This window comes from Macrobrachium nipponense, chromosome 35 (assembly GCF_015104395.2).
Source record: "Macrobrachium nipponense isolate FS-2020 chromosome 35, ASM1510439v2, whole genome shotgun sequence".
NCBI classification, from domain to species: Eukaryota; Metazoa; Arthropoda; class Malacostraca; order Decapoda; family Palaemonidae; genus Macrobrachium; species Macrobrachium nipponense.
In genome coordinates, this window is record NC_061096.1 from 26,649,341 (window position 1) to 26,675,642 (window position 26,302).

At 45.6% G+C, this 26,302-nt stretch overlaps 1 protein-coding gene across 1 annotated transcript in view; it reads right to left on the minus strand.

The window, feature by feature from the left end:
• LOC135208504 (H(+)/Cl(-) exchange transporter 5-like) overlaps positions 1-26,302 on the minus strand; it is a gene marked incomplete in the record, with an annotated part of 106,888 nt that overhangs the window by 16,971 nt on the left and 63,615 nt on the right. Inside the window, 5 exon segments of the mRNA XM_064240759.1 lie at positions 6,095-6,305; positions 7,410-7,531; positions 7,688-7,806; positions 8,139-8,247; positions 10,188-10,253. Of these exon segments, the coding sequence (XP_064096829.1) occupies positions 6,095-6,305; positions 7,410-7,531; positions 7,688-7,806; positions 8,139-8,247; positions 10,188-10,253 (627 nt within the window).

Sequence of the window (26,302 nt, forward strand, 5' to 3'; positions counted from 1 at the left end):
AGTCTTCCTGGTAAGGTCTCTGAATGAGGCTGAATTAGGGGGTTCAAACCTAGAGGACCCAAGGAATTGAAGGACTACATCCAAATTCCAGCTAGGTGTCTTAGGATACTGCATTTCGTTGTATTAAACGACCTAATAAGGTCCTGTAGTCCTTATCTTCCGATAAGTTGAGGCCTGTGCCTGAAGACATTCGCCAACACTACGATAGCCTTTATCGTCGAAACGACTAAGCCACATTCTTGTCTTAAGAATAAAAAAGAAGTCTGCAATTTGATTCACAGAGGTACTGGAAGAGGAAACGTTATTCCTCTTGCACCATCTTCTGAAGGACATCCCACTTCGATTGGTACACTCGATTAATGGAAGGGACATCCTCGCCGCTAGCGATTGCCTTAGAAGCTGCTGACGAAAAGCCTTTCGCTCTGACCAGTTTCTGGACAGTCTGAAGCCAGTCAGGAGCTGAGAGCGGGGAGGTTTTTTTTTGGTTTTTTTTTGGTTTTTTTGGTTACCTGTCGAAGTGGGGCTGTCTGAGTAGATCGCTCCTTAGAGGAAGCGATCTTGGAAAATCCACTAGCCATTCCAGCACTCTGTGAACCAATCTTGTGCTGGCCAAAAGGGAGCTATCAAAGTCATCCTCGCGGGAATCTGACTCTGCGAACTTTTTTAAAGTCAACCCCAGAATCTTGAAGGGGGGAAACGCGTATACATCGAGTCCTTTCCAATCGAGTAGGAGAGCGTCTATCCCTATTGCTCCTGGATCCAAGAGATGGGAGAGCAATACAAGATCCAGTCTTTTGTTCTTTGCAGTTGCCAAAACAGGTCTAAGAGAGGCTGCCCCACAACTTCCAAAGGCTCTGGCAAACATCTTGGTGCAGAGTCCACTCTGTGGGAAGGACCTGATCTTTCCTGCTGAGGAGATCTGCCCTTACATTCCTTTCTCCCTGTACGAATCTTGGTGAGAAGTTTTATCCCCCTTTCTTCTGTCCACAGAAGAAGATCTCTTGCTGTTTTGTACAGAGAGAAGGAATGCGTCCCCCCCTGTTTCCTGATGTATGCCAGAGCCGTGGTGTTGTCCGAGTTTATTTGCACAACTGCTCCTGTCACATCTGACTCGAACTCCTTCAGAGCAAGCCACACGGCTATTAGTTCTTTCCTGTTGATGTGCCAGGAAGACTGGTCCCCCATCCAGGTTCCTGACACCTCCTTGGTTCCCAGAGTCGCCCCCCAACCTGTTTCCGACGCATCGGAGAACAACACAGGCTGGGTTTCTCGGGATTGAAGAGGCAGTCCCTGCGAGAACTTGTCGGGATCCGCCCACCATGCTAACTCTTCTTGATTTGAAGAGTAATTGACAGGGAGAACTTCAAATCCTGAGAAGGACGACTCCGCTCAATTCCGATGAAGCGAAAATTGGTGAAGCGGTTCTCAGGTGCAACCTTCCTAGGGAAAACAAATTGCTCCAGTGAGGAGAGCGTCCCCAGCAGACTCATCCACTCCCTCACTGTGCATACTTCTTTCCCTAAGAAGGTTGTACTTTTCCGAGTCCCCAGGGCTATCCTCTCCTGTGACGGAAAAGCCCGAAAACTCAGAGAGTTCATCTGGATCCCCAGATAAACGCACTCTTGAGCGGGAATCAGACTTGACTTCTGCAGATTGACCAGAAGTCCTAAGGAATAAGTCAAATCCAGGGTTTTTTCTTCAAGTCCTTCAGACAACGATCTCTGGAATTGGCCCTTATAAGCCAATCGTCGAGATAGAGCGAAATCCTCACCCCTTCCAGGTGAAGCCATTGTGCCACATTCCTCATGATGGCCGTAAAGACTTGGGGGGGCCGTGGAGAGGCCAAAACACAGGGCCCTGAATTGGAAGATTCTTCCCCCACCATGAATCTTAGAAACTTCCTCGAGGAAGGATGGATTGGTACGTGGAAGTAAGCGTCCTGTAAGTCCAAGGACACCATCCAGTCCCTGGACGGAGTCTGCTAACACCGAGGCAGTGGTCTCCATCGTGAACTTCTTCTTTTCGACGAAGAAGTTCAGGGCGCTTACATCCAACACCTGTCTCCATCCCCCTGGAGGATTTCGGAACTAGGAACAGGCGGTGTAAAAGCTGCGAAAGGAGGACTGCCACTAGTTCGATCGCCTCCTTTTCCAGCATCTGATCTACGCTAGTCGGAGGGATTCTTGATTCATGATGGGGTACCCTGTATCTGGCCGTCAACTCCCTCGGGGTATTCGTCAAGGGAGGCCTCGAAGAGAACGGGATTAGATAGCCCTTCCTCAAAAAATTGACAGGGTCCAGGCATCTGCGTCTTTCTGGGCCCAGACTTCTGCAAACTGTAAAAAGCCTGGCGCCTACAGTTGTCTGAAGGACTTGAGTCTTACTTGGGAGGTTTGATTGACTTCGTAAAAGTCCTCCCTCTTCTGTTTGGTTTCCGACCTCTGAACGAAGAGGATCTAGAGGTAGATGCCCCTCGAAAGGGTTCCTGAGAGGTCGGCTTAGCTTTCTTTGTCTTAGTCTGGAAGGTAGGGCGCGGCTTCCTTGCAGACTGTGCTAGAAGGTCCTGCGTAGCTTTGGCAGAGAGAGCCTTCGAAATGTCTTGAACCAGGTGTTTAGGAAACAGCTGTGTAGAGAGAGGGGCAAAAAGCAAAGACGATCTCTGAGCATGTGAGACCGACTTAGTTAAAAATGAGCAAAATACTGATCTTTTCTTCAAGACCCCTGCTCCAACCAGTGAAGCTATTTCGCTGGCCCCATCTCTCACGCATTTATCCATACAGGATAAGACACAATTCAAATCCTCCGGAGAAAACGTGTCCGGTCCTTGAGTTTTCTTGGCTAGGACTCCGAGGGACCAATCGAGAAAGTTGAAAACTTCCAAGACTCTAAAAAATGCCTTTTAGAATGTGATCCATTTCATTCATTGCCCACGTAGTTCTGGCCGAATTCAAAGCTGATCTTCTAGTGGCGTCTACTAGTGCCGAAAAATCTGCGTCAGCTGAAGACGGAAGGCCCAGTCCCAAGGGTTCTCCTGTCTCATACCAAAATCCTGTCCTTCCTGAAAGCTTCGACGGAGGGAAGGCAAACATTGTTTTCCCCGCTTCTCTTTAGTACGCATCCATGAACCGAAACTCTTGAGCGCTTTCTTATAGAAAGAGTCGGCTTCATTCTCACACACGAAGATCCTTTCGTTGCTTTCGCTGTGGAGAACAACGAGTGTGGAGAAGGAGGAGCAGTAGGGCTCAAAGACCTCTCCGAACTCCTGAAGGAGAAGTTCTGTGAGCTTCGTGTACGAAGAAACTGTTGCCGACCGTATAGTTTCTTCCTCAGAGGCTCCTCGGTCTTCTTGAGGAGGAGAACGGGGATGAGGATCCTTATGAGAATCCTTAGATGATTTCCTAGCTGGGGTACAGTGCGATGAAGGAGACAAACGTCTTGAATGAGGAGAAGATTCCAAAGTAGAAAGGCGTACAGGAGAACGACGAGTTGTAAAAGAAGGACGCTTATCCGAAAATTCTTGTCTAAACTCGCATTCTCTAGAAAGACCACGTCTATCCCTAGCGAAACTACGAGAGGGAGAAAGCGCCTGCTAAGATCCTGTCGCCGATCGTGAGAGAGCGGCTACTAGGCGCCGAGCGCCTATCTGTCACAGGGCGCTTAGTGGAATCCTGGCGCCTACCAAGCGGCGAAACGTTGCTAAAAATAGGGCGCCTTTCAGGAGCAGGGCGCTTTAGAGGCTCTTGATGCCTACGAAGCGGAGAGCGGCTGCTACGCTCCGAGCGCTTAAACGAAACAGGGCGTTCTGCGAGATCTTGGTCCTTACCAAGGGAGAACGTCTGTAAGGCTCCGAGCGCCTAACAGAATCAGGGCGCTTGAGGCGTTCTTGACTTCTAGCAAGAGGAGACCGATCAGGAGAGGGAGTCTCGAGAACGAAGAGCGCCTACTAGGAGAACGAAGCAAACGAGGATCAAGGTGTCTTTCTCCAGGAGAACAGCTACTAAACGAATGACGCTTACCAGGAGCAGGGCTCCTACTAGACTCTTGATGTCTTACAGGGGAGGAGCGAACTCCGTGCGATGAGCGCCTACCAGTCACGTTATCCGACGCCCGACTACAGTAGTCGGAAGGAGAAGTGCGCCTACTTTCAGAAGGGCATCCCTAGGTTCTCTGAGAAGACGAAGAGAAGAAAGAAGAGACGGAGACGACGAACCAAGTCTTCTATGACCTGAGCGACTCTCTCTTCTTGCACGAACTCTAGAAGAAGGAGAAACAGAAGGGGCTGAGCGTCTACCCGAGGCAGGAATCCGATTTGAGGAAATATCTTCATAGTCCAAGGAGCGCCTATCCGTCGAATGGCGTCTCGACACCTCCGAGCGGGAGTGGTGTTCCTCTCGTGAAATGTTACGATGAGTAGAAGAATCCTCAAAAGAAGGAGAACGCCGATTACAAGGAGAGCGCTCTTCCGACGAAACGCGCCTCGATCTCTTGATCGGGAGAGACAAATCCTTCCTTCTACGCGATCTCGATGCCAAGGAGTCCGCCAAGGCTGTGATCTGAGCTTGTAGGCCCGCTAGTACTCGAGAAGGAGAGTCCCCAGGATCTTCTTCCGAAGCAAGCTCAGCGCGAGGCGCGGGAGAAGGAGGGCGATCACCGGATCTCCTAGGCTTCTTTGCTTGCAAGGAAGCTACATCAGAAAAGTCTTCTGGGCTGGACGCTAACGTACTGAAGGGAGCTCCGCAGCCCTCTTCAACGGGCGTGACGCCTCCTTAGAGCTCCACCCACGCTTCGGCGAAGGAGAGAGGATGACGAAAAAACACTGGCTGAAAGAATATTCTTCTTCTTACGATCCAAGGCAGCCTGGGAGCGAACTTCAGGATCTGCCGAGGGGACGCCTGACCGGTGGGGGCTCTCCCTAGCCCTCCTGCGGCTTTCGACTTTCCTCCTCCACTGGAACTGGGAGTCTGGAAGAGGTCTAGGCCTGGAGGCACTAAGGAGCGGTCAGACGCACCCTCCACATCACTGGGTACACTGCACTTATCATCACTGACACTCTTACCTTGCTCAGTACGAAGATTCTGTCTTCCTTAGAACACAAGGAAGCTTTTGAGGCCGCCGCCTCGAAGACGAATCTACGGCTTCGGTGCGGGGAGCAGGAGCTGAGACCTGGGAGGAAGGTTCTAAAACTACATTAATGTTAGTTTCATTCTCACTCATTCTCGACCTGCTCGAGCTCCTTGAAGAAGCTTTACGTACCCTATCCCTTTCAAGTTTCCTAATATAAGAAGAAAGAGCCTTATATTCATCTTCGTTCAAAACCTCACACTCTTGACACGGGTTACTAAACGAACATTCATTCCCCCTACATTTAACACAGAAAGTGTGAGGGTCCACCGCAGCTTTCGGTAACCTCACCTTACATCCATCGGTCACACATACTCTAAACAAAACCGGAGTTTGGAAAACAGAATCAAAATCAGACATTCTACAGGAAAACCTCCAGCGCAAAGTCACTAACGGTCCACAATCCAGCGTATGCCAAGCCCAACATAGAGCGAATACGTCACCAAAATGTTCAAATCAATCTCCAGGCAAGCGAGAAATGAAGAATATATTCGGAAGAAACGACAACAGTTGTTATCGCTTCAGCGACAGCAAAAAAATCTGGCTGGAGAGATAGATTGGTTCATACGCCCGCCACCCAGCGGCGGGTAAGGTAGACCACCTGACCTACCTGTCGCGTGTGCCGCGAGATTTGAAATTCTGTCGGAACGTCGGAGACTATAGCTAAGTATATATCTGGCAGGGAAGTTCATGTACAAAAAGGGAAATTACAGACCATATTAATATAACAGCAAGTAATCCATTTACAATCTAAAATCCACAGAAAAACGAACCCATAATTATCGTCTACTCTATAAAGTTGGTCCAAATGTCTAAGAAGTGTCACTTCAAGTTGGGCCAAAGATTTCTGCTGGCTATTTAGTTTCAGCTCCCCATCTATTTTAATACAAAATACATAAGAAGGGAATTAACTTTTTCTGAAGAACAAAATGTTATGTCTTACAACAGTACTGAAGAACTTTATAACACTTACCCAGGCTTCATGACATCATGGGCTAATGTAGTGTGACTGAACTCTTCTTTTGAGTCTAAGAATGGATATCCATTTAAGATGATATGGGCATCATATATACCCTCTCGACCAAATGCATCACCTATCCATTTGCTTGCCATCACTGCTGTCATCAAAGGTACGATGTAACGAACACCACCCGTCAGTTCAAACATAATTACCACCAGCGACACTGAAAGCATTCACATACATATTAATTATCATGTCATATCCATGTCCTGACTGTTACCACATAAATGCATACCTGGATTTCCTGCAAGGAACAATTAAATCATTACATAGCATAAAACTGTTTTAAGCCTTAATGGCTGCTGTCTTTCTACTTGTGGTGAATGACAAATAACAAGTAAAAAAACACAGGTAAAGGCTTTTAATTACCAGTTTTTTAGTTACCTACTTATTACAAGTTAGCAAATCACTTTGGAAAAAGTTGGGAAATTCCATTAAATATGTGGTATAAAGGTGAGTTTCAGCACCCCTTCAGTCCCAGTTTCATATTGTCTAAAGTTGCTTACCATGAGACTATACCACACTTTTATTTTTCACCCAACATACCTGACCCTTCAGGTGAATTCTGTGCATGTCAAATTTATCAATGCAACTCACTTGTTTCAATAAACTAATTTATAACTATAATTACAACACAATTACTGTACACTCTTTTGTTAATAGTACCACTAATTTTATAAGGAATTTGAGCTCATTTGCTAATGAAAACACTGTGCCAATATAAACATAGGCTTGGTCAGTAAGTAATCACTTATCAGATCTGAAATTTTGGGAAGTTAGATCATGTAGTACAGTATTTGTAAACACGTTCCTCAATTACATCATTATTATTATTAATTATTATTGTAAGAACGGAAGTAACATTTTTAGGGCACATCTAATGGATGTGTTCTGAGAAGTCTACTGAAGCCATAGACAGAAATGCATTTGCCTATTCCTTGGTCCTTTCAACACCCTGGTTCTGTCTGGTTGTGGAAATGGGCTGACAAGCTACAGATCTACCTTCAATGGAAGCCAAATAATGTTCACAGACAGCTGCAGTGGTGATTGCTGCAACATTTGCTGGCTAAACAGACTTCATTCTCAATAGTTAAAGCAGATCATGAAAAAATGATCTTAATTCTTATAACTAACTACAATTTACTCAGAAAAATATCTACCTACCTGTATATAATTTTCCCAAAATGGTAATCTAAAATGATTAAATAAATAATCTTATTACTCAGATTAAATATGAAAAAATTCAATAAAAAAAAATAGTATGTACCTGTCATGCGAGTAACGCCGCCTAAAACGGCAGCAGCCCCAACCATCGCATAGAGCCCAGGGGTGATGCAGTTTTCACCAGTACTACATTCACCAGCAAACACTGCCCAATCTGGATAATTGCTGTTGGTAGGAAATTTAGCAGTTATTCAAGTAAAGAGAAAATAAAATACTTTTTACCACTAAAGGATATATGTTTGCAAAACAGTTCTGTTTGGCACTAGTATGAACATTCATAGACTAAATGTTTCATTGTGCGAAGAATTTTTCCGAACTTACAATGCAAGTTGCTCCATTCCAATGCCAACTAATCTTCCAATGATGGATCCCATGGCCAATGATGGAATGAACAGACCACATGGCACTTTGATACCAAAAGTGAATACTGTTACTACACACTGTCAAAAAGAAATATACGTCAAGTCAAAGGTTTTGGATACCTAAAGCAATAACTTAATGAAAATGATCCAACACTTACATTCATTGTCAATTTAATAAATGCCGTGCAATCATTCAAAAAATAAATTTAAAAAATGCTTAATTAACTGAATACTAGAATGATACCTTATAAGAAATATTTGGTAAGATACATGGAGGAATGTGTATTACATCATCTGTCATTTATACAAAAACTAATGTACAAAAACATTTAAAAATCAATACTTATGATCAGGAAAAAAAAAAACAGTAGCATTAGGTATGAGAGGTAATAAAACCATGAAACACTTACCTTAAATATGAGTGCTAATGAAAGCAGCCAGACTGCTTTCAGAACACCAGGTCCTGCAGCTGCTATCTCTATGGCAGAATTAACATTGGTGAAATTTCGCTGGTAGTCACTGAAAAATATCACACATTTTAAAGGAAAAAGTACTATCACACATTTTAGAGGAAAAAGTACTATTTAAATTATGCAACTTCTCTGCATGGCATGGGAAACAAATGGTGAAACTGGAAAAAGGTTCAGAAGGCCAACCTGAGATGGGAACATGGTTGTAAGCAATTCAAGTTACCAATTATTAATTCTTACCTTACCTTCAATGCAATCGTAGGGCCAAACCTGTTAATTATATGGTTCTTCAATGCTAACTTCTCAAATGGTACCCCCCCCCAAAAAAAAAACCAAAAATTCTTATACGTTCTGAAGGAACATAAGATCATCACCATTAAAATTTATCTCAAATAAAACCTAACTGTACAAAACCTAAAGGTAACAGAAGCGCAGAAAATCAACAAAATAAAGCATAAAAGCTTGATGGCAAACATACACAAAAACTAGAAAATATTAAGTAAAAGCCCTTACACCAAAACCTATTCATAAGTCCAAGTCTCCATTATTCATGGTTTCATAGCAGCTTTGTGAAATTCTACCTCTGCTACTGCACATCTTGGTATGATTTTTACTGTAATCGAACAGTGGTCTATAAAAATTAAAAGATCATAAAAACAATAGTAACACAACAAAGCCATATATTTTGACTAAAACCTCCACAATCCTGATTACTGGTAAATGTAGACACCTGGTCAGTGACAAAAGTATTTATATGGAACAGGCAGGTGTAGAATAGGGACACTAGTGTGACTGGATATGGTGTTTGTCCTATAATGGACATGTTTTAAAACCTCATTAGGTGCCACCTGTGTGGAGTTTGGTGGCCATGTTTACTGATACACTTGCTGACAGATTCATTTTCTCAGTTAAACAAATGATGGCAGATTCCAGAATTTTTCTTCTATACAGGCTGTTACTTTTAAAAACCACCTAAGTCCCAATTTATGGTTTGACAAATATCCTTCATATGTAAAAAACAAAAAACATCCATGGTCTCTAAACCATATCTTACTGATCTGACTGTTTAAGCTCTATTAATCTGTGTGAGCTATGGACCTACCAATCAGAGATGGATAATATAAAACTGGCATCTACTTGAATATTATTTAAATATTCAATAATGAATGAACTACCAATGGGTTTAGGCAGTGGAAAAGGAAGTGATCAATATAAGATAGCTTTATTTTATTGTTAAGTCTATTTATTTCTTATTTGGGGAATTTCTTTAGTAAATTTTGTTTGCTTTAATGATAAGCTTGATAATATTTGCTGGGTTGAGTAACTGCATAAGATGTTGCTGAACTGGATAAATTTCTTCTTCCAGATACCCATGAAAACATTTCTCAGCCTGGCTCAGTATGTTACTTTTAATAAAATAATAGATTTTGATCAATTGCATCTCCTGAAACTTTCATAATCAGATAAACTGAAAATTATGATACCTGGACAAAATATCCTTCACTAAGTTAGATCCATTGAAGCGTTTTCATAGGGATTCTAGGGGGTTAGAATGTATCCTCCCACAAATACAGAAGACCCACTGTATATCGCAAACACAAAATGTACAGCTGCTGATAGCCATTAATGCACAAAAATGCTAAATGCCTCTTACACTTCATTTTTAAGATACACTAGTATTGTTTTAATACATTCTAAAAAATTTCTTGGCATTATATATGTTAACTAAACATTTGTGTCTAACATATTTGACAAAAATAATTATTACTACCTCTAAGAAGATTTAAATACCTAAAAATATATGAAATTAACACTTTAACACATGAAAAACAATTTGCAAAACCATCATACTGGGCAGACAGCAACAGACATTTGAATTAAAGGAAAGGTTTTGCTGACCACTGCACAGGAAGCATTGCTGTCATCTTTGGATGGCATGTAAAGCTTGAGCCAAAGGCACATAAAGCATATTGACTACATTTCCAGTACCTTGAGAAACCTGCGACATCAGGTGGTTTACAAAGGGAGAAGGGGCTCAAAGAACTGTCATCACAGCTGGAGAACAAACATCATAAGAATCATTGAAACAACAAAACCAACACTTTCACACATAGCAAAACAGGACAAACTTAGCTTCAATACAAAACTCTGATGGTAATAAAGCTTCACTCTTAATCAAGGTTTATTCAACTCACATCTAAAAGTAAAACTAAACCACAAATTTTGTCAGAATTAAACATAAAAATGTAAGTCATAATAATTTTAGTGTATAAATGCCTTCATCAAGCCTCATACTTAAATAACTTACCTATGGATAAAAATGCAACAAAATCTTCATTTAAGGATAATTACATATTTATCTGGTATGGCATAAGAAATTTTGTGGTATTCCTGCACACTCTGAAATACTTAAACTACTCAACCTTTAGCTATCGTGTAACATTAGTTGAAAGATGGGTAATATGCAGCACACTATTTTTACTAAATATCGTCCATTTTTTTTGCAGTGTAGAATATGCATTTTTTCAGTTTATTTAATTATGTGCATTAACTGTAATTTTGTCAGTGACCTCCTATTTCAGCTAATTATCAAGAGTGTCTCTCTCACCATACATCCTGGACAGTGTGAGACACAGACCTGATAATTTGCTGAAATAAGTCACTGCTAAAATAACCATCGATGCAGATAGGACAAAAAATTCAAAAATGCATATTCTACACTTTGCCAGAAAAAGGGACAATATGTACAGCAGCATTATTAATGTAGTGAAAATCACAGAATTATATGTGTATACGTATAATTCACTTGTCAAATACATGCACCTTACACTTCCACCACATGCAATTGTATAATGTGTCTGTCTATCTTGAATCTTGCAGTGTACATTATTTCACTGAAGATTTTATAATGCGTACTATCTGTTAATAAAATGCAAGTAACATGATTGTGTATACCAGTAAATCTAGTGCATTACATATCTAATTGAAAGTTTTCAACCAATGATATACAACAGCCTAAGCTTAAGTAGCTTACAGCATTTTGGGAAGTAATGATTCCACAAGTTTTCGTATGCCATACCAACTAACTGTGGACATACCAAATGCAGTTTAAAACTATAGCTTCTTATGAAATCAACAGAAAAGTGCACTTAGACAGTCATTTATTGGAAAAGGTTGCTTTTTTAAAATCACTTATATATTATTGCATTCATTACTGAATTTAAGTTACAAGAACCTCCTCATTGAATGTGAAAGATTTTAACAAAATTGCTAATTTGGCTCTGGGGTGTGTGTAGCCCATACCTGACAGGTCTTGAGTCTTTATTACTTAAAAGGAATTAATTACTTACTAGGAGGTCAGAACCATCACGTTTTAATCATAAGAGTATTTTGTGGGAAATGTTTCTGTGTAGTATACAATCATATTCCTGCACTTGCCTACTTTGTTTTGCTAGTTCTGTGACTTATGCTTAATTTTTGTTTTTGTTTTGGTGACCTTTGTGATGTGCATTAACCCTCTTATGCCGACTGGACGTATTTTACGTCGACATTTTTTGTCTCCCGTGTGCCGACTGGACGTATTTTACGTCGACTTACAAAAAGTTTTTTTTTCTTAAATTCGCGGAAAAAATACTTAATATGGCCTACCAGCCTAAAACTTTTGAATCACGCGCCTTGGGGGATGCTGGGAGTTCACGGATCAAGGTGTTGTTTTGTTTACAATCGTGACGCAGGCGCGCAAGCGCGAATTTCTTTCTTGCCGTACTAAAAAGTATCTGTGACACATCTCTGAAATTATTTCGTCACTTTGACATAATTTTTGTACCATTGTAAATTAGCCGTTACATGAAGTATTATATATGAAAATGTGCGCATTTTTATGTAAAATACAACAATAAAATACTCATGATTGTAGCTTTTATCAGTTTTGAGATATTTTCATATAAATAACGATACTTGCCAAAATTTCAACCTTCGGTCAACTTTGACTACCAAAATGGTCGAAAAACGCAATTTTAAGCTAAAACGCTTATATTTTAGTAATATTCAATCATTTACCTTAATTTTGCAACTAATTGGAAGTCTCTGGCACAATATGACAATTTGTCGAAAATTGCATTTTTCCTAACTATACAAACCTGAGGTCCTTTAACAATAGGAAGGTAACTAGCGGCAGCTGGGACGGTCGTAAGCTTCGAACAGGGGAGACGGTAGTTAAAATGCTTGTCCGATCGTGCGCGCGCCTGCGCGCCCGAGAGGTGAAGAATCACTTTTGCTTTAGGCCCATGCAAAAAGTTGCAGAGTGAGGGGTGGCATGAGGTGGGACTATATGTAAAGGACCTCAGGTTTGTATAGTTAGGAAAAATGATATTGTTATGATACAATAAAGTTTGTTCATACTTACCTGGCAGATATGTATATATAGCTGTATTTTCTGAAGTCCGACAGCAATTCAAAAACTTCCCCGGCACACACAGTGGTCGGCCAGGTGGTAGTACCCATTCCCGCCGCTGGGAGGCGGGTATCAGAACCAGTCCCATTTCCTATTCATAATTTTTATTTGTTCCCACTGTCCCCTGAGGGGAGGTGGGTGGGTACTTAATTATATAATATCTCGCCAGGTAAGTAATGAACAAACTTTATTGTATCATAACAATATCATTTTGTTCATGAAACTTACCTGTCAGATATATATCAGCTGAATCCCACCGTTGGAGGTGGGAAGGGACAGAATAGAAGGAATTTTGGGAAACAAAATGCATGCGATGATTTACATCTTGGTTCCACCTGTTAGCATTGCTGGCTTCGTGGTTATTGCCACGTAAGTCTGCTTGTGCTACTAGAGTTGCCAGCGAGGTAGAGACCTATATAGCTGGTGCACTCCAGATGATCTGTCAACAGGGGCGAGACCACGACGTGACTAGACCATATTGACCATACCATGAGGGCTAAGAAGTAAAATAAAATATATATATAAAAATATATCACCACCTGACCAACCTAGCCAAAGTTAAGGTGTGTTAACTAAGGCTTAAGAGTTAAGAAGTCACCGTTGTCGGCGACTCAACTACTAAATTAAGAGCTCTTCCTAACCATTTTCTACAGGATAGGATGAGTGGTACTACTTGCCCCCAAGATTGTGTCTGCAGACACGTATGGCCCTAGCGAGCAGCAGATATCATATGCCATCTTCACATCTCGCAGGGAGTGTGAATTGAACACAGAGTTGCTTCGCTAAAACATGGTACTCAGGATGTTGCTGAGTGCCATGCTCTGTTGAAATGCTTCCGAGGCCGCGCCCTCACCTCGTGAGCATTCAAATCAAAAGATTTCAAATCTTTGTGCCAACACAATGAACGGAGCTTTTTTGAAAGAACTCCTTAACAATAAAGCCAGGGTGTTCTTCGATCCTGGGCAAGTCTGGTCTTTTCGGAACACTGCAGATTGTCCGTACGACTTCGACTTTCTTGAGTTTTAGGTAGATAAAACTTGAGAGACCTGACAGGGCACAGGACTCTCTCTGGCTCCTGCCCAATAACTTGTGCCATCCTTGATTCCAAGCTCCTGGCCCAAGAACAAGACGGGTTCCATTCTTAGGCCACAACGGAAGGCTTAGAGAACGCACGCCTTGTGTTCTATAATGCCAAAACTTCTGACGATGGCTGAAAACCTCACTAACCCTCTTTGTCGTATCTAGGGTGGTTAGAAAAGGGCCTTCCTGATCACGTGCAAGAAGTTAACAGGTAGGAGATGTTCGAATGCTTTGACATCAAGAACTTCAGACTATGTCTCTAAGTTCCATATTGAAAGCTTCGATCTGGACATGCACAGTCAGTCAGTCTGTACTAAAGTCAGGTGACGACCAGTTGGACCAGTCAGACGAATCAAGGACAGCAAGGCTGTACCCTGAAGACCATAAGGCACTATTCTTCGCTGAAGGATGAGTGTCTGGACTGCCTGGGCGATTCAAGCTAAGCAAACCTTGGGGTATGAACGCAACCCAACGTCGTTAGCGAATCAACTCCTGAGCCACTCCTGACTCGAGCTTCTGGTGCCAGGAGAAAGGAGCGAGGAGCAAAAAGGCGATTCAGTCCCGAAGGACGAATGCCTGACAGTCCAACCTGGTCTCATGTTAAACGATCATCGGGGGTGTGTAAACGCAACCGACTTCGTCAACAAGAAACTCAGGGCTACTATGTGTCTCCTGATCTCGCACGAGTGTCTGACTCCGAGAAAACAGGTGAGACAAAAAGTAGATGGTGAGCGAGTTTTCGAGATTCCACAGAACTCAAAGATCGTGAAGGGCTTTGTTGTTTGACAGAAGCAAATCTCTGAGTCCAAAGGCCGTCAACAACATATTTGCGTATTCTTTAATAGTTGTGACTGCCAGCTATCCATTCTTCAAACGGAAAGGGAAGACGGCAATCTTATGCTGTCAACATCTCGATAGTCTGAACGTAGTCAGACTCTGAGCGGAGAGGTTATAGGTACCTTTCGTGATAAAGTAGACCGACTCTCTCGGAAAAGGTCCTTGGAAGACGTGACCTCTGTGAATCTAGGATCTTGAAGGCCAACATGGGGCGATTAGCGTCATTGTCACTCCCTGTGATGGTATAAATCATCTATACATTTCCTAAGCGTTTGAAAAAGGGGAAAAGAGACTAAACATCCATCCCTGTTCAATATCATAGCGAAGAGATGTATGAAAGGACGTCCCTAAAGTCTCCATAACTCTCAACATACTTCTAAAGAAAGATTCCACTCGGAAGTCAGTAGTTGCTGCCGTCGACCGAGACGATTCGTACGGACTTTTGCAATCCTGTAACGAACCTCTAGAGGATCGTTACATTCTACGTCTGTTGTTATAATAGGCTCTTTCTCGTAAACCCGAACAGGGACCGAGAGAAGATAGTTCCTAAGATATGAGAGAGCTGTGGAAGATCAGAGTTGATATGGACCACTGGTTCCAAAAACTCGTTTCCAGGACTGGAGGGACGACAGAATTGCTTCCACTTCTTTCAGATTATGATCCAGGACATCTGAAACCCTCTCCAGATGTCCGGGGCACCTTTTTCGTTCTATCACCTCAAGGTGTTAACTAAAACGCACCGACGAGAGATGTCAGAATCATTCCTAGATCTTTAATAAAATTTCAGTTTCCCGGTAGGAAAAAAACTGTAGAGGTCTGAATTGCAGTCTATTCAGGGAAACAAACTTCTTTAGAAGGAAAATGGTCCCCAGCAAGCTCATCCATTCCTCACACAGTATGTTTACTTCCCTAAAAAGGCTGCGCTTTGCCTAAGCAGGAGAGCCATTAATAGTGAAATGTTGCAGTAAGACTCGTAGTCCTATTACCGTGCGGTAACGAGCACCGAAAGGAGTAAGAGATATCTCTGAGAACATAGTAAGGCAAAACGAATGCAATGTTTATTCATTCATGTAAGAAATCCCCTCAATCTAAGGCTAAAGTCCGTGATTGTAGGGCAGAGATACAGCTAGTCAGTCAATCCCGCAGGAGAGAGAGAGACGTAAACTGCCAGCACAGAGATACGGTTAGTCAGTCAATCCCGCAAGGAGAGAGAGACGTAAACCTACAGCGCATGACAGCGAAGAGTGGTACTGCCTCGTTTGGACTGGCGGAGAGGACAGTGACAGCAGCAGCTTACGATCGTCGTCTCTTAAACTTTATGCCTGGGTTGCCAGCTACCCTATTCTACGAAGAAATAGGTCCGTAATTTTTAGGCAAGCATAAGAGACTCTCAAGCTGGTATATTAATAAGCGAAACAGAAAACGCTAAATATATAGATGCGTTTGTGTCGTCATAAACACTACCATACAACGGTAAAAGATAAATCGGAAACTCCTGGAGGCTGCAGGGGATAACGATTAAATGTCCTTAAATTAATAGACAATAGACCTCTCGGTTGCCATCCGAAGAGGTAACTACAGCAAGCGTATATGACTTGAGCCAACCAGTAGTAAATAACGCAAGGCAAAATATGATATTATATTGCAATAAAGTTTTTTCATACTTACCTGGCAGACATATATACTATAGCTGAATTCGGAAATACAGCTACATACCTATCGACAGGCAAGTTTCATAAACAAAACTCAAGAGAATTGAAGCGGACAGCTCAAGCTTCTTATGTTATTGGACATAAGCGTTCATTGACGTAGTCTACAAGTCTATTTCTTGTACGAGTCTGCGAATGATGAAAGAGAGCTCTTCCGAATCTTGTCAATAAGAGCTTATCCGCTTACGCAATATAAAGTTAATGAGAAGTTTGTCAATGAGAACTAACCCATTTACGGGACAAAGAGATAATTTGTCAATGAGGGGATACCCACTTACTTGACAAAACGATAGTCTATTGTCAATGGGGGAAATTCCCACTGAATTGACAAAACGTAATCCAGGAAGTCGAGCATTTATTTTCGATTCCCGTCTCAAACGAGGAAGGGGCAAGAATCCTGTTAAGAGACGGCTTACGACAGGTAGAACGACGATGTTCAATTCGGCAGCGTAAGTCCCGACTAGGAACTAACAAAATCTATTCATCTGAAAAGCCCTTTTCAGATGGGCTAAAAAGCTTGCAAAATTATCCTGGGAAGAGGAAGAAACTCTCCAACCAGCTTCCTCTCCCGTATCAAAATTTATTGGCAGTATGGCAAAGGAAGTCCTGTCTTTTGCGCTTTCCTCCTTTGATGAGTGCCTTTGCAAGAATCCTACTGAACGTAGCCGAGAGTCCTGACGTGCAGGACGTCGAGCTTTTACATAACCCATAGCTGCCTTACCGCAAAGTCTTGACTGCGGTAGAGAAAAAAGAGATCTTTCCTTGAGCTTTCCATAACTCCATCCAATCCTGGACTTTACGAAAAGCAATATTACTGACAAAGACCTCTATAATTCACGAAACCCGTGGTCTTGCTGGGTTTCGAAAACGAACGTTGCCTTTTCACTTTAAGCTTCCTCCGAAGCACTGCTTACTTCACATTCTTCGCCGGCGATGTAGAAGGGATCACCGAAGTTAGGTAAAAAATCTTTAGCCCAAATCAGCTTGAAGACTTCAACAGAAACGTTCAGCCAGGCGACACACCTGGCTTGTGCGCGCTCGGCGTCCACTGACTAGCAGCGAGCACGTCGGCCATTGGCGAGCAGCGAGCATCTCGGATGGCGCGCTCGGCGTCCATGGCGAGCAGCGAGCACTCTCGGCGCGCCGCTCGCGCTCGGTATCCACTGCGTGCGCTCGGCCTCGGCGTCTACTGGTGCGCGCTTGGCGTGCACCCGCGCGCGCCCTGGCGTCCATCCGAACGTCCCGTCCAAGCCGAGCGTCAAAAAAAAAAAAAAAAAGCGTGCAGAAAAGCGTCACGCTCCTGACAGGCGTCAATGCAAGCGAAACTGCCTTCAGGGAAGAGCATTAGACATCTCGGAGAGAAAACCGACTGCACGAAGCAGTCTCAGGTGAAGGGTTGATCGTGTGAGAATACGCGGGGGCGAGGGAACGCCTTCTTATACTCACAGCAACAAAGCTAGGACGTCCGCACTCAAAAGCGTCCTGCTAATATGACTTGCTTTCCCTTTTCTCGGTGGAAAGACGTACACGAGTTCAGGCGACGTTCGCCTTCTTACTTCTCACTGCAACGCATGACGAGAGAGAGAGAGAGAGGACGTGAAACGTCCTCTTCTATAAAGCTTCTATTTAGAGGGCGCGAGTCCTTCCGAAAGCTCCAAACCCTGCGCAGGGAGGACGCTTCGGAGGACGAGAAGCAATCCTTCAGGATTCGTGCACGCACTTTTGGCAGCCTGGGAGTAACTTCAGGTCTGCCGAAGGCACGTCAGATCGGTGGGAGTTCCTCGTAACCTCCTTCGGCTTTCTTTCGACATGCTCTCTCCCTGTTCCTGGGAGTCAAGCAGAGGTCCCGGCGCCTAGAGGCGAAATAAGGCCGATCTGACGCACCCTCCACTACACAAGGGGCACTGTCACTGCACTTAGCCACTTCACTTTTGCTCTCCAAAGTTAGCACTTTCGATTCTAAGTTACGAATCGATAGAGTATCAGAGAAAGGTCAATACCCTCTACAGAAACTGTTTAGGGCCCGAAGGCAACATTACAGGGTTAGGAGTAACAACTACAGAAGTAGCACTTTTCACCACAATGATAGGAGAGCGAGCACCTTAGATTCCAAGATACAGATGGAATCTATAACGTAAAGGGCATTACCTCACGAGACATATTTATAGCCCGTAGGCCATACTACAGGGTTAGGCAAAATAGTCTACAGGTAGGTTAGCCTACCCTGACTTCGTTTACTGATTAATTGCGTACATATGAATCATACGTCTTCCTTATGGAATTAGACAAAGTCTCACACTCCTTACATGACAAATCTCAACAAAGAAGCAAGACACATAGCCCTCGTGCATATCGAGTGCGGAACTACCGAAGCTTTCGGTAGCCACACCCTATCTTAGCAGACAACACCCTCTGAAACTAGCCTAACTAGATTCAGATATACAAAAATGAATCATATTCAAAACAATTTAAGATAGCGTATGCCTAGCCACAAATCCAAGTCAATAAATCAAAAGACAATTAGGATATTTAGCGGCCATGAAGTTTCCAAAATCCTAAGACGGAGGTACTGAAAACAGGTGTTTCCAGCACCGGCGACAGAAAAATTATGAATAGAAAATGGGACTGGTTCCTGATACCCGCCTCCCAGCGGCGGGAATGGGTACTAACCACCTGGCCGACCACTGTGTGTGCCGGAAGTTTTTGAATTTCTGTCGGACTTCAGAAAATACAGCTATATATATATCTGACAGGTAAGTTTCATGAACAAAATGCAATTTTCGACAAATTGTCATTTGTTCCGATACGTAATACAAACCCTCGGTCCTTTAACAATAGGAAGACTCACTTCTTGGTGGGAGGAATCTGAGTCTTTTTGGTGAACAGACTGGTGTTCGTCCAACCCTGGAGTGCCTCCCTGGTCGTAAGAGCAAGGGAGGGATCCAAACCTCTGTCCGATTGATCGGGGTGTGCACCGCAGGATCAATGGTCAGACCTCTGGGCCAAGTACTAAGAGAGAGGCAAGCGTATCTCTTCGTACCAGCAAGCAAGAACTTGTTCCTGTTTGCAAGAGACAATCATAAAATGATGGGTTTGTCTCAATTTGGCATCCACTTCCTCCCCCTTGTTGGAGGAAGTGGTGGATATTTACTCCTATCCCTACTGAAAGGGATAGGATGGTGCTCTATTGAGTAGCTCACCTGCATCTCGTCCTTACCCAGCAGGGTGACGACCGTGTCCCTCTACCCAAAGGTAGAGGGAAGAAAAAGATGGGAAGAGGAGCCAGTCACACTCTCATTCCTCATCCATTCTTACGGTCACACCAGGACTCGATGCTGTTCAGCCTGCGAGGGTCTGGGTTAACTACACAACGTGTTGAGCAACCACCCATGGTTCCCACGGCCCGAAAAAGGATCCAAGGACCTGTGGGCAATATCCTGAAGGTAGAAGGAGGTGCATGCGGTCCGGTTGGACCAGGCGCCTGCCTTCATTACCTGCGCCACGGAGAAGTTCTTGCGGAACGCGAGAGAATGATGAAGAGGCGTCCACACTCATCCGGGTGCGAGTTTCTTCAGACAGCTCCGTCGCACCTTCACAGGACAAAGCAGCATAGCCGCCTTCGTATCGGAGGCGTGGTGGGTGCCGTCCATTCTAGGGAGGGTATTGTGAAGGACTCGAACCAATCGTCAGTTACCGAAGGGTTCTGAGTCTTCGCTACGAAGATCGGTACGAAATCGAGCGTCACAAATCCCCATCCCTTTGTGCTTGACTTCTCAAGAGAAGTCATGCAGTACCTAAGACGAAAAGAAGGGAAATAGTCGTATGACCTATCCCTCTTCTCGACTTTGGTTATGGTACAGTACTCATACTGACAAGCTATTAAGACGAAGTAATGATTGCTCTGGAACAACCGAACTAAGTCCACAGCATAGTTCGTAACTGACTCGGACGCTTGACAGCTGCCGACTGACTGGTTCGGAATCAGTAGAGGCAAATTGTCCAAGCATCCGGGTAAGTCACGTGACCTTCGCCCTTTAAAGAGTTATGCTGAGAGACCAAACAAATAAAATATTTGTTAGTCACCGATGCCGGACGGCGCGGCGATGATTCTCTTAATGCATAAGCTCAAAAGGCGAAAGTCAATTGCCTTCAAAAGACCGAGGTCCCTGATGGCAAGAAAATCTCATAGACGTTGAATCTCAGCTTAAGGAGAAACAACACTATGTGACGTTGAAGACGAAGGTAGGCAATGAATGCAACCTACGTCTTCCAGCTGAATCGAGAGAAGGAATCTCAAGATTCTAAACCTGTGCTTACAAATGACTGAAAACGCTAACCGCCATTTCATTGCTGTCCGTTGTCAATGAAAGCGGGGCGTTCTTTCAGTAATGAAACACAGGGGAGAGCCGCTTGAAGAACTGCTTCTCATGGGCGAACGTTTGGAAGTAGAGCTGGCAGGTGTGGGAGTAGGCGATGTCTTTCAATACATCTGCTAATCCGGGGTGAACAATGAACAATTGTACACCTCCGAATACAAGATATTTTGAGGACAAACTCAGATTCCGCAAAAATCATTCGCATTATCGGGATACGATGCAGCAAGAGACTATTACAGAATTCTGTTACCGTGCGGTAAACAGAAAGATGAGAGTCGAATAGATATCTCTGTTTAAAATTCTCGCAATACCGAAGACGATGAATACTAGCGTTCTCAGCAGTAGATGGTCATTCATGTATGCGAGAATCCCCGTTAATCAGAGACCTTAAGTCCGTGATTGTTGGGCAAAGATACGGTTGTTATTCAATCAAAGCAGGTGAGAAAGACATAAACAACCGTCTATCTCAAAGCGGCAGCTGATACTGAAATGCCTCGGGCAATTCAATACGCAGTAGCTGTCGCTGACTCGTCATCCTGAGTGCCAAGTAATCCTTTCCACGAAGGAATGCGTTCGGCTAGAACCACCGAGCATAAAAAGATATGCTCGAGCAATTATATTTAAGCGAAACGAATTTCGGTAAATATAAAAGCTAAAATGGTGTGTTGTGACAACACCATAAGTATATAAAATTGAAACTGGAAACTCCTGGGAGGTTGCAGGCAACCCGGGTTGCAGTTCAATTAGAATACTTTTCGTCTAAGTCGCAATCCGTAGAATAACAGGATATGCGCCCTACCCCTCGGACCATTCAAACTGCTTAGCAGAATCATGTCGCAGAGGTTAATATACGTAGTATATTTGTAGGATTCTGAACAACGATCTCCATCCTAAATTCCTTTCCTTCAAGAAAACAAATAAGGATTGGAGATCGACCACCTTCGTTCTCTATTAAGAGAGTGAAGGAGAAGTCTTCCTCGAAGGAAGCTTCAATGGTGAACAGAATACTAAGACGATAGTTCCAGCCAAACTGGATATTCCCGTCCGTTCTTCTCTATTCCAGGTTGGTCGCCTACTGTGAGATAGTCTTCTTTCAGCAGCAGAAGTCTTCTTCCTAATGCTAGAAATTCCAGGAATTCGGAGCATAGGCGAGGTTCCCGATTATTGTGTAACATATCGGGGATTCTCGTCTCGCTCACTTTGGACCGTGGTCTCGCCTAAGTGTTTGGAGATCGTAAGAAACTCTAACACTCTGAATGCGCTAGAAATTCCGTAGAATTCTAAGCAGTCTGCGAAACCCCCACCGAATTCGTCAAACGATATCGGCTGGTGGTCCTCTCGATTCCCGTAGAAATCGAGAATGGGGCAGGATCCCTCCTCAACGACCGGGGCTTACGTCAGGTAGGACCCGAAGGTCCCCCCTGGTAGCGCAGTCACAACGTGGGATCCTACAGAGAAATCTCTGTAGGATCCTTCCCCTTTCCCTCGTAGCCGTAAGGAGAGAGGGAATGGGGGAGGAATTGGATACTCGCTCGCTTCCCAGTGGAACTAGCAGTTGGAGAAGAGTAGGAGCAGCCATCGCCTTGCGGCGATGGCCATCTCAGAGTCTGGGAAAACGTATCGTCAGGAGAAAACGTTTTTCCCGAGGAGGGTTACGAACTCTCACTGTAGGTAAGGGTCTGCCGCCACTGTGAACGTCGTCTGGGTTGGGTGGGGCTGATCGACACCGACAGGAGAGAGCCGATACCGTCCTCCGACTCATTCAAGTCCTCGTCGAGGTCGAAACCTCTCAGGAGGACCGAAGGAGTATTTAAATACGGTGTCCGAAGACACGTAGAAACGCCGCTGTCGCAGTAGAGGAGGTGGGAAGTAGCTTGATCGACCGGCCAGACTGAGAGAGCCTTCTTGTCCGGAGACGAGAGACTCTGGTTCAAGACAGAATCGGTAAGCTCCGATCGCGGCATACCCACCGTCGGTTTGGGTTCCCTCTCGGGCCCCAAAACGACTCGAGCAGAGACATGGGCTCTGCTGGTGGGAGCGGCGATCCTTCCCCCCGGTCGTTGTGCTGACGAATCAGTGCAATAACCTGGGTAAAGTTACTCTGAATCTCGGAAGTTACAGCGTCTTGAGGAGTAGGACCATCCAGTCCCTCCAACAAGAGCAGCTCCCAGGACCCTCCTCCTTCAGAGAAGGACCAGCAACAGATTCCTGACGGTTGCCTCCAATCACTTGCGCGTACGTCCTGGTTGGTCCTAAGACCAACCTGGCACGTGCGGCGTCGTGACGGGGATCGTGAGCGGCGCATCTCTCACGATCACTCCTATATACCTAGCTCTTCCTGGCGTATGCCGAGGAAGTTGAAGGTATCGGAGAGACAGAAACTGACGCTACCCCCTCTCCCCCTGACGGTCGCCTCCAATCACTTGCGCGTACGTCCTGGTTGGTCCTAAGACCATTACGTGGCACGTGCGGCGTCGTGACGGGATAACGTGAGCGGCCGCACCTCTCACGTCACTCCTAGCTACCTCGCTCTTCCCGGTGTAGCCGAGGAAGTTGAAGGTAGTGGAGAGACAGACCTGACGCTCCCCCCCCGCTCGCTGGCAGGACCAGCGTACGTGGGGGGCTGCAGCCGATCACCAACCCGCGGTGGGGATCAATCTGCAGGCCTGGCCGTGCCGCTCACCTGTGGCGAGCGGCTCGACTGAGCACGTCGACCCCGGTCCCGTGCGTCAGACGAGCTGCTGCTGGTCACCGTATCCGCCCGGTCCCTGTGGGAGCGGCGGTCAGGTGACCTGCAGAGCTCGCTTTCGCGTGAGACCGGTGTGAGCGTCCTCGCGGCACGTCAACCGCTGGTACCAGCCGAGGCTGGTACCGTCGGCGAGGGGACCTGGGGGACCTCTTCCCAGCCTCAACCCGTGGCCGGTCAGAGACCGTCACGTCCACCCGAGGTACCGGCTGGTCGCTGCGAGAGCGGGCCGCTTGGCCTGGCGAGAGTCACCTGAGCGGCTCTCGAACAGTCTTCTGACTCCGTGCCTCGGTAATGACGCTGAGCGAACTCAGGCGTCTTAACTTTGGCTGCACGGTCACCCGAAGGAGAGATCGTACACTCGGAACTTCTCGCGGACGAGAAACCGAGCCGGTACTGGCTTAGCAGCAGAGCTGCCAAGACCAGGCGAGGGTTTACCAGCGGTAGCCAGCACACCCTTGGTCCCCGTCTTCTTCTTCTTCTCAGAAGGGGAGACGGGCCCCGTTCCCGAAGGAACAGGAGGACCAGCAGAAGAACCCCCCGTCACACCGGAATGTGACGAGCCCTTCGAAGTTCCCGAAGGAGTCTTCTTAGGGGGAATAACAAAACCCTGGTTACCAGCTGGTCGCTGCGAAGAGCGGCCGCTGGGCCTGGCGAGAGTCACCTGAGCGGGTTCTCGCCAGCCTTCTGCTCCGTGCCGGTGGTTCTTGGCGCTGAGCGAACTCTGGCGCCGAAACTTTGGCTGCACGGTTCTAACCCGAGGGAGAGCGTACACTCGGGATCTCCCCCCCGAACGAGAGACCGAGCCGGAACCTGGCGTAGCGGCATCGCCGCTCCAGCACCAGGCGAGGAAGTACCAGAGCTAATTCGATACTCCTCTGGTCCCCGTCTATCTCTTCCTTACGGAAGGGGAGACGGGCCCGCTCCCGAAGGAGCAGGAGGACCAGCAGAAGGACCCCCCGTCCCACCGAGGTGGGACGGGCCCTTAGAAGTTCCCGAAGGAGACTTCTTAGGGGGGGGAGGCAGCCTTCTTCTTCTTCGGCTTATGGGCCTTAGAAGTCGAAGGGGAAGAGGCAGCAAACAGACGAAGATGACACTTCCTCTTCTTCGTCAGCTCACGCAGGACAGTCGTCCAGGTCCTCCATCCAGGCCGGAGTCGGGCCTATTGCCGAAGCAACACGGCCCGACTGCACCTGTCCGGAAGGACCTGGGACTGGGGAAGACACACCATGGGCAGGACCAGCATGGACAGGCGCAGGAACCAGGAGCGACAGGAACAGCAACCAGCTCAGGAGCGGCAGGAACAGCGGCAGCGGTAAAACACAGAAGGGACAGCCAAGCCAGTAGCGGGAACCAAACTCAGCGACAGGTACGGCAGGCCCAGCCATCGCCTCGTAGAATCATCGGCAGCCAGCGTGGTACTGGCGGCGGTCCAGGGGCGAGCTGCTGGAACAGCGGAAGTCTGGGGCAGGCAAACACGAAGAAAACACAGGCGGCGGCGGCATACCCCTCCTCGGTACGGCGGCGGACCGGCCCTAGAAGCGGCAGACGGCGTCACCGACACAGCATGGGGAGTGTAGACCAGCGGGGGGAAGCAGCATAAGCGGCCGTGAAGGTTGTAGTGGAGACCACTCCAAGGTCACCGCCCCAGACCTCGCTAGACTCTGCAGCAGATCGTGGATGCTAGGCACGCCCTGCAGCCGCAGTGGTCCATACCTGTCCAAGGTCGTCTCCACGGCTGTAGCACCTGCGGTAGCACAGACAGATTAGTAAGAGGGGTTCCCTCACGCACGGGGTGGGGAGACATGCCCCCACCCCGAACGGAAGGAAGACCCCAAAAACAAAATACGAGGAAGCTGAGCGGGGGGGGGGGGGCAGGAAAGAAGACGAAGAATCGGATACCAAGGGAGTCGCGGGAGAGCTTTCCGACGACTTCCTGGCAGACCTTCGCTTCCCCTACCCCCGCACAGCAGTGAAAAGTAATATGAAAATGAAACAGAATACTGCACTTGCGATTCACTTCATAGAACTTAAAGAGGGAAAAATCAATCCCGGTAAGAGCGGAAACTTGATCCATAATAATATGATGCTATCATAAATATATATGAAAAATGAACAATACTGCACTTGCTATTTTCACTTTCACAGCAATAAATCGTAAGGATTAATTCCCGGGTAAGAGCGGAAATTGATCCAAAATTAAATTTGATGCAATTAATAAATGAAAATGAAAAGAAAACTGCATTGCGAATCCACTTTCATTGCATTCTATTCATACAAAAATAAGAGGCTCTTGCGAGCGCAATCAAGCTCTCGGCAACGAACGCACAGGGCAAAAATATAATGAAAAAGAGTACTTACATCTTTCAATTACACACTTTCGCCCAAAATACATGACTCGGCGCGAGTGCGCCCGCCCTCGGCACCGAGACATAATTCAAGGGTTCAATTCATGAAAAGAGCGGAAATCGCCGTCTACGGCGATAGCTCCATGTTGATTCATAATTAAGTAATGAAAATGAAAACAGTGTACTTACAGTTTCATTTTCAAGTCAAACCAAAACATAGTAGAAAACACAACTATAAACAAAGCATACGACGATGAAGCGGGCAGAGAGCGATGACGAACACGTCCTTCACACGCGGCGAAAGCAAAAGTGATTCTTCACTCTCTGGGCGCGCGCGCGCACGATCGGACAAGCAGTTAACTACCGTTCTCCCCTTGTTCGAAGCTTACGACCGTCCCAGCTGCCGCTAGTTAACTTCCTATTGTTAAACGGACCGAGGGTTGTATACGTATCGGAACAAATTTCGATTTATGGTGAATTTATGAAAAAACTTTTTCCTTACGTCCACGCGGTAACTCTTCCGAAAAAAATCATACATGCGACTGTGGTAATGTT